The 8,214-nt window shown below is 54.1% G+C and overlaps 1 protein-coding gene across 1 annotated transcript in view; it reads left to right on the top strand.

Moving 5' to 3' along the window:
- megf8 (multiple EGF-like-domains 8) overlaps window positions 1-3,128 on the top strand; it is a 165,183-nt gene extending 162,055 nt beyond the window's left edge. The window contains exons 18-19 of the mRNA XM_038813080.1: window positions 815-941; window positions 1,055-3,128. Of these exons, the coding sequence (XP_038669008.1) occupies window positions 815-941; window positions 1,055-2,245 (1,318 nt within the window). The 3' untranslated portion in view covers window positions 2,246-3,128. The remainder of the gene's footprint in view (window positions 1-814; window positions 942-1,054) is intronic.
- The last annotated feature ends 5,086 nt before the right edge of the window (window positions 3,129-8,214 follow it).

Here is an 8,214-nt window from a genome sequence, read left to right as displayed (position 1 = left end):
CGCCGCCCTCTACTCTCCCTTCTCCTCGCTCTCGTTCACGTACCCTCACTCTCTTTCTCTTCCCCTCGCTCTCTTTCTCTTCCCCTCGCGATCTCTCTTCACCCGCTGTCTATCTTCCCCTCACCCTCTCTCTGCCCTTCGCTTTCTCTCTTCCCGTCTCTCGCTTTCTCTTCCCCTCGCTCTCATTGTTCCTCTCGATCTCTTTCTCTTCCCCTTGCTCTCATTCACTTCCCCTTGCACTCCTCTTCAATCACTCTCTCCCTTCTCCTCGCTCTCTCTCTCTCCCTACCTTCCCCTCCCTCTCTCTCTCTCTCTTCCCCTCACTCTCTCTCTCTCCCTTCCCCTCCCTCTCTCTCCCTTCCCCTCCCTCTCTCTCCCTTCCCGTCCCTCTTTCTCTCGCTCTCTCTCTCTCTTCCCCTCACTCTCTCTTCCTTCCCCTCCCTCTCTCTCTCTCCCTTCCCCTCCCTCACTCTCTCTCCCTTCCCCTCCCTCTCTCTCCCTTCCTTCCCCTCCCTCTCTCTCTCTCTTCCTTCCCCTCCCTCTCTCTCTCTCTTCCTTCCCCTCCCTCCCTCTCTCTCTCTCTCTCTCTCTCTCTTCCCCTCCCCTCACTCTCTCTCCCTTCCCCTCGCGCTTTCTCTCTTCCCCCTCGCTGTGTCTCTCCCCCCATTGCTCTCTCGTACACTCGTATTTTTCCCTTGCCTCTCCCCATGTTTTGTCTCTCTCTTCCTCACTGTCTCTCTCTCCTTCACCCCCCCCCCCCCCCCCCCCCCAACTCCCTCTCTCTCTCTTATCCTGACCATCTCCTGCATTACAGATGCCAGTGTAATGGACACTGGGACAGATGTCGGACGACAGATGGAACCGAATGCCAGTGTCAGAATAACACCGAGACCAGCTGCCCCACCGCTCAGACTGACAAGAAAGACTGTTATAAATACCAGGTGTGTAAACCCTGCCCTCAACCCTCCTGCACCAACTCGCCCCCCCTCACCCTCCCACTTCTTCATTTGCTGTGCGGTTTCCTGGTTCTGTCTGACATTCCTCCTCTTCACAGTGTGCCCGTTGTAAGGAGAATTTCCTGGGGAACCCTACGAACGGACGGCAGTGTTACCGGCAAATCACTGTGGAGCAGGAGTACTGCTTCGACCCAACATCCCAGAACAACTGTTACCACGAGCCCAACATTAAAAATCTGCCTCTGGGCCGGACAGTTCTCTTTGCCGTGCAACCCAAGTTCACTAACGTGGATATCCGCATCACCATCGATGTGACCTTCGGCGGGGTGGACGTTTACATCTCCAACTCGCACTCTTCATTCACGGTGAGTGTCGACTCCACCACCGGCTTCCACGCCGTCCAGGTCGGAGATCCCGACTCACGCCGGGAAGCCCAGAGCCCCGAGCTGCTGAGGCGACGCCGGGCTCTGAATGTGAGCGCGGCGCTGCCCGAGGCCCAGGAAGTGGAGAGGATAAGGGAGGAGACGGCTAATGGGCTGACCACTTACATCACCATCGGCAGAGAGCACACCATCCTGATGGTCAGGGCAGTGAGGGAGCGCCTTGTCATCACCTACCCCTATGAGCTGCACACGCTGAAGACCCAGCGTTTCTTCATGGTGCTTCTGGGCGTGGGAAACGGCAGTGGCGACGAGTCCCAGGGCCTGCTCTTCTTTCGGCAGGACCAGGCCCACATCGACCTCTTTGTCTTTTTCAGCGTTTTCTTCTCCTGCTTCTTCCTCTTCCTCTCAGTCTGCGTGCTGCTCTGGAAGGTCAAACAGTTTGTGGATTTTCGCCGGGAGCACCACCGCCACATCCAGGAGATGAACAAAATGGCAAGCCGGCCGTTCGCTAAGCTGGCCGTCTACTTTGAGCCCGACATGGAGCTCGTCTTCCTTCCCCTCCGCCACAGGCTAATGCCCCGGTTGAAGGCCCACCCCCCGGATCCTGCCCCTCACCCACACCTGCGCCGCACTGAGCCATTCCTGCCCCAGCTCATCAGCTACCCGTACCCAAATTTCAAGGTGGGGCCTGTCACCCTAGAACCCACTGATGACGGCATGGCCGCCGTGGCAACGGTGATGTTCCAGCTGCCTGGAGGGATCCTGGCCCCCAATCGGGCATGCCTGGGGTCGGCGCTGGTCACTCTGAGGCATAACCTCCAGGAGTACTGTAACTCCGGACATGGGGCAAACAACTCCCGCAAAGGAGGCCTCAGTCACGACAATCTGACCAGCATGTCCATGTAACGAGGAAAGCGGAAACCAGGCATCGGACAGCGGGGTAGGACCAATTATGGGATGGGGGGGACCGGGGAGGAGATGGGGACGGGGTAGGGGGACGAGATGAGCTCAGGTGGGTTTCCTCCGGGTGCTCCAGTTTCCTCCCACAGTCAAAAGATGTGCAGGTTAGGTGGATTGGCCATGATAAATTGCCCTTAGTGTGCAAAAAGGTTAGATGGGGTTATTGGGTTACGGGGATAGGGTGAAAGTGAGGGCTTAAGTGGGTCGGTGCAGACTCGATGGGCTGAATGGTCCCCTTCTGCACTGTATGTTCTATGTTCTAATGGTTTGCAAGTGGAGAGGAGAGGGAGTAAGGGGAGCCGTTGGTCCCAACCATGGAGGCAGGGGCGGAATACCCCAGCAATAAGGGTGGAGGGGGAGCAGTCAGGGACAGGAGACCAGTCATGGGTGCGGCGGAGGCAGGAGACCTCAGTGGTTGAGGTAGGGTGGGGGCAGGATATCCCAATCATTGGGTCAGCAGTAGACCTTGTTGGTGGAGCATGCGAGGAGAGGTCAGGAGGCCCCCTGATGTGGGCAAGGGTGATGGGATGGGGTGGGGGGTGTGGGGGGTGCACTAGACCCCCTGATGGGCAGTAGACCTCCGATATGGAACGGGGTGGGAGCAAGATCCATGGGAACAAGCAGTGTATGCTGACTGAGCCTTTCTCCCCTTTGGAGGCTGAGATTGACGGGAGCAGACAGGGAACCTATTCGTATAGACATAGGTGAGGGCAGCACAGTGGCTAGCATGGCTTTCTCAAGGCTCCAGGGTCCCAGGTTCGATTCCCCACTGGGTCACTGTCTGTGTAGAGTTCCCCCCGTGTGTGCGTGGGTTTCTTCCGGGTGCTCCGGTTTCCACCCACAGTCCAAAGATGTGCAGGCTAGGTGGATTGGACATGATAAATTACCCCTTGGCTCCAAAAGGTTAGGTGGGGTTGCTGGTGGTTTTTTAAAAAAAATTTAAGACATTTGTATATGTACATCAAACATAACCACAACCACAAAGAGAGCAAACAGGAATTCAAATAACAAATAAATATCTAACACTCCTCCCTGCCATTACCCTCCCCCTCCCCTAACTTATCCCACTGCTGACTTCTTACCTATTCTTGAAGTAGTTAATGAACGGTTTCCATCTCCGGGCAAACCCCTCCACAGTCCCTCAAGGCAAACTTGATCTTTTCCAACCTGAGGAATTTCGAAAGGTCACTCACCCACATCCCCGGTTTCTGTGGCCCCAGTCCCTCCATTCCGGCAAGATCCGTCTCCGGGCTACCAGGGAGGCCAAGGCAAGAACGTCAGCCTCTCTCGTCCCCTGGACTCCTGGATCTTCCGACACTCCAAGGATTGCCACTTCTGGACTCGGGACCACCTTCACCCTCAACACCTCGGACATAACGTCAGCAATCCCCGCCAGAATCCTCCAGCTTCAGACAGGCCAAAAACATGTGGACATGGTTCTCGGGCCAACCTGTGCATTGCCCACCACACCTATCCTCCACCCCCTCAAAAAATCTACTCATCCTGGCCACCCTCATATGTGCCCTGTGGACTACCTTGAATTGAATAAGGCTCAGCCTCGCATGCGAAGAGGATGTGTTCACTCTCCTCAAAGCCTCTCCCCACAGCCCATCCTCCAACTCCCAGCTCAGATCCTCCTCCCACTTGCGCTTGACTTCTATCGGGGCGCTCTCCCAGTCCATTAGTTTCTTGTAGATCTCCGACACTCTGCCCTCACCCAACCCCTGTTTCGACAAAACCTTGTCCTGCGACCCTGGGGCCAGCAGGTCGGGAAAGAACGGCACCTTCTTCCTCACATAGCCCCTCCTTCCTGACATAGCCCCTCCTTCCTGACATAGCCCCTCACCTGCAAAGGCTCCTTCCTCACATAGCCCCTCCTTCCTCACATAGCCCCTCCTTCCTCACATAGCCCCTCCTTCCTGACATAGCCCCTCCTTCCTGACATAGCCCCTCACCTGCAAATACTAGAACCCATTCCCACTGGGCAGCTCTTATTCCTCTACCAGCCCCTCCAAGCTGGAAAAGCTGCCCCAATGGATAGGTCCCCAAACTGCTCAATCCCCTCCCGCCCCTACCCCCGGAACCCCATGACTAGCCCATCCGGAACAAACCTGATTCCTGCAGATCGGTGCTCAAACCGAGGCCCCCTCAGTGTTGCCACCACTTCAGGACCACCCCCACTACCGGACTGATGGACTTCCTGGCCGGCAAGAACAGCAGAGGCGCTGTCAACAGTGCCCCTCCGCTCGAGTCCTTACAGGAAGCTGCCTCCACCCGTTCCCATACCGACCCCTCCTCCACAACCCACTTCCCCACTTCCTCACCATGGCGAGATTTGTCAGGGCCAGCCCATCCCACCACGTCCCTGTAACAGCAGCTCCTTCTTCACCCATGGGGCTTTTCCCACCCACACAAACCTCAAAATCAGTGCATTAACTCTCCTAAACAAAGCCTTCAGAAAAAAGATTGGGGGTTTCTGGAACACAAATAAAAACCTCGCGAGAACCGTCATCTTCACCGACTGCACCCACTCCCCCGCCAGCGACAGTGGGAGCACGTCCCACCTCTCAAAATCCCCCTTCATTTGTTCCACCAGTCGTGCCAAATTCAATTCATGTAGCTGCTCCCATCCTCACGCCACCTAGATGCCCAGATACCTGAAACTCCCGTAACAGCCTCCCCGAACAGGCGCCGGAATGTGGCGACTAGGAGCTTTTCACAGTAACTTCATTGAAGTCTACTCGTGACAATAAGCGATTTTCATTTCATTTCATTTTCATTCATTTCAACTCGCCCCCACTACCTTGAACAGCAGCTCGCCCAGCCTTCTCTCCTGCCCCCTCGCCTGGATTGGGAAGACCTCACTCTTCCCCATGTTTAATTTGTACCCAGAGAACCAGTAGAATTCCTCAAATATGCCCATGATCCCCCCAATACCTTCCAGTGGGTTTGATATATAAAGCAATAAATCGTCTGCATTCAACGAGACTCTGTGCTCCCCCCCCCCCCCCCCCCCCACCACTCATTTTTAGCTCTAAGCGCCAATGCCAATTGTTCTATCAGCAAGGCAAAAAGCAGCAGGGAGAGTGGGCATCCCTGTCTCGTCCCATGATGCAGCCTGAAATGCCCCAAACTCACCCGGTTCATCCATGCACTCGCTGCCAGCGCCCAGTACAACAACCGAACCCAAACTGCCCCAGCACTCCCACACGTTAATCCCATTCTACCCGCTCAGAGGTCTTCTCCGTGTCCATAGCGACTGCTACCTTCACATTTCGTCCCTCCAGGAGCATTATTATAACGTTTAACAAGCGTCTAATATTGGTGGACAAATACCTCCCCATCTGGTCTTCCCCGATCACCCCAGTACATCTGTGAGTCCAAGATCTTAACCAGCAACTTGGCATCTACATCTGGCAATGAAATTGGGCGGTAGGACCCAAGGTCCATATCCTTTTTTTAAATTAAGGAACTTGTGGCCTGCGACAATGTGGCAGGGAGCTTCTCCTTTGCCTCATTTAATGCTCTTACCACCAGGGGCCCCAGGTCCCCTAAGAACTTTCCATAAAATTCCACCAGGAAGCCATCCGGTCCTGGGACCTTCGCTGCCTGCAGCGCCCCCATTACCTCCACCAATCCAACAGCTCTCAGCTCCTGCACCAGGCCCTCCGCCACATTGGGAAGCTCCAACCCATCTAAAAGACACCGCATGGGGGGGGGGGGGGGGGGGGATCATATAGGCTCTTGTAAAAGTCCTCAAATACCACATGTACCCCCACTGGGTCTAAGACCATATTACCCCTCCTACCCTTTACCTTTCCGATCTCCACCGCCGCATCCTGCTTCCTCAATTGGTGTGCCAACATCCTACATCCATAGACTGCTTAACAGCTCCCAGGTTCAATTCCCAGGGTCCCAGGTTCAATTCCCGACTTGGGTCACTGTCTGTGCGGAGTCTGCACATTCTCCCTGTGTCTGCGTGGGTTTCCTTCGGGTGCTCCAGTTTCCTCCCACAAGTCCCGAAAGATGTGCTGTTAGGTGAATTGGCTATTCTGAATTCTCCCTCTGTGTATCCGAACAGGCGCCGGAGTGTGGCGACTGGGGGCTTTTCACAGTAACTTCATTGCAGTGTTAATGTAAGCCTACTTGTGACAATAAAGGTGATTCATTATTAAATTAAGGATCTTGCCCACCAGCCGCGCCATCTCAGCCTGCTCCATTTTGTCCCAATCCGTCCGTATCAATATAAACTCCCCCCTGACCACTGTCTTCAGCACCTCCCAGTGTGTGATGGCCAAGACCTCACCCGTGTCATTCAACTACACATACCCCCCGAATAGCAGCCCTCAGCCGCTCACAAACCTCATCTGCTAATAATCCCACATCTAACTTCCACTGCGGGTGCTGGGCATCCTCCCACCTCCCCTCCCCCCCCCCCCCCCCCCCCCCCAAACTCCACCTGCAAGTCCACCCTGTGGGCCGAGACCACAATCACCGAGTACTCCGAACTGACCACCCCCGCCAACAAAGTTCTATCCATCACAAAGTAGTCAAGCAGGGAATACACCCTATGTACAGGGGAGAAGAACAAAAATTCCTTCGCCCTCTGCCTACCAAATCTCCACGGGTCCACACCTCCCATGTGCTCCATAAACCCTTTCAATACCCTTGTCACCACCGATACCCTCCTGGATTGCGGACTCAACTGATCCAATTTTGTCTCAATAACCGTATTAAAATCTACCCCCCGCCCCCATTATCAGCAAGTCCAGGTCCGGGATCTTCCCCGGCACCCACCTCATAAATTCAACATCATCCCCATTTGGGGCATAAACATTCACTGGGACCAGCGGCATCCTCTCCAATTTTCCATTCACCATTACGAACCTTCCCTCTGCATCTGTTACTATGTTCCTCACCTCAAACGCTACCCGCTTATTTATTAGGACCCCCATCCACCCCCTGTCTTCATATCTGATCCTGACCTACCCACCCTTTCCTTGGCCTGGTCTAATCCCATCCATGGGTTTGCAAGGGACAGTGCAGATTCGATGGGCCAAATGGCCCCCTTCTGCACTTTAAATTCTATGATACCGCTCGGTGAAATCTGCCTCTCTACTGCTGGCCGCTCGCAGGTAGCACCTCACAAGAAACATGCAGCTCATCAACAGCATCAAGAGGAGGGCCGAGAGAAACTCAAGAGGCTGGAGAGGAGGGCACAGCTCAGGAAAAGTGGCTGGAGAGCAAAGCTCCGAGGGTGTTAGCCAGGCATCCCCCCCCCCCCCCCCCCCAACCCCAACCCCAACCCCAGCCTGGGTCACCGCTCATGATGTCCAGATTAGTTCCAGTTCCATTCTGGGCAGCTCTGTCTTTTTAACTTACATTTTTTGTAAATATCTTCAACACAATATTGTGTACACACTATCAAATAAACACCACTACATTTGCCTCCTTGGTATTTGGTATTTGTGTCTGAAGTAAATTTGATATAAATATTGAATAGAAATATTCAATCGAACTGCAGCAATGTGAGAATATGCTGGAAAATTTCATCAGGTCTGGCAGCGTCTGCGGAGAGCGAAAGATAGAACTAATGTTTCAGGTCTGTGATCAGAACTGGAGATGTCCGTCAAGGGGAGATCATGCCTGACAAATTTGTTAGAGTTCTTTGAGGAGTTAATGAGGAGGTTAGACAAAGGAGAACCAGTGGGTGTGATCTATTTGGATTTCGGGAAGGCCTTTGACAAGGTACCATACAGGAGGCTGTTAAATTCGAATGGAGCCCATGGTGTTAGGGGCAAGGTACTAGCATGATTGGCTAACTGGCAGAAGGCAGAGAGGAGGGATAAAGAGGTCTTCCACAGGGGTCAGTGTTGGGATCACAAATATTCACAATATACATTAACGAACTTGAA

This window comes from Scyliorhinus canicula, chromosome 12, assembly GCF_902713615.1.
Source record: "Scyliorhinus canicula chromosome 12, sScyCan1.1, whole genome shotgun sequence".
Lineage (NCBI taxonomy): Eukaryota > Metazoa > Chordata > Chondrichthyes > Carcharhiniformes > Scyliorhinidae > Scyliorhinus > Scyliorhinus canicula.
The sequence above is the reverse complement of the archived record's forward strand: the minus strand, read 5'-3'. Positions and strand labels throughout refer to the sequence as shown.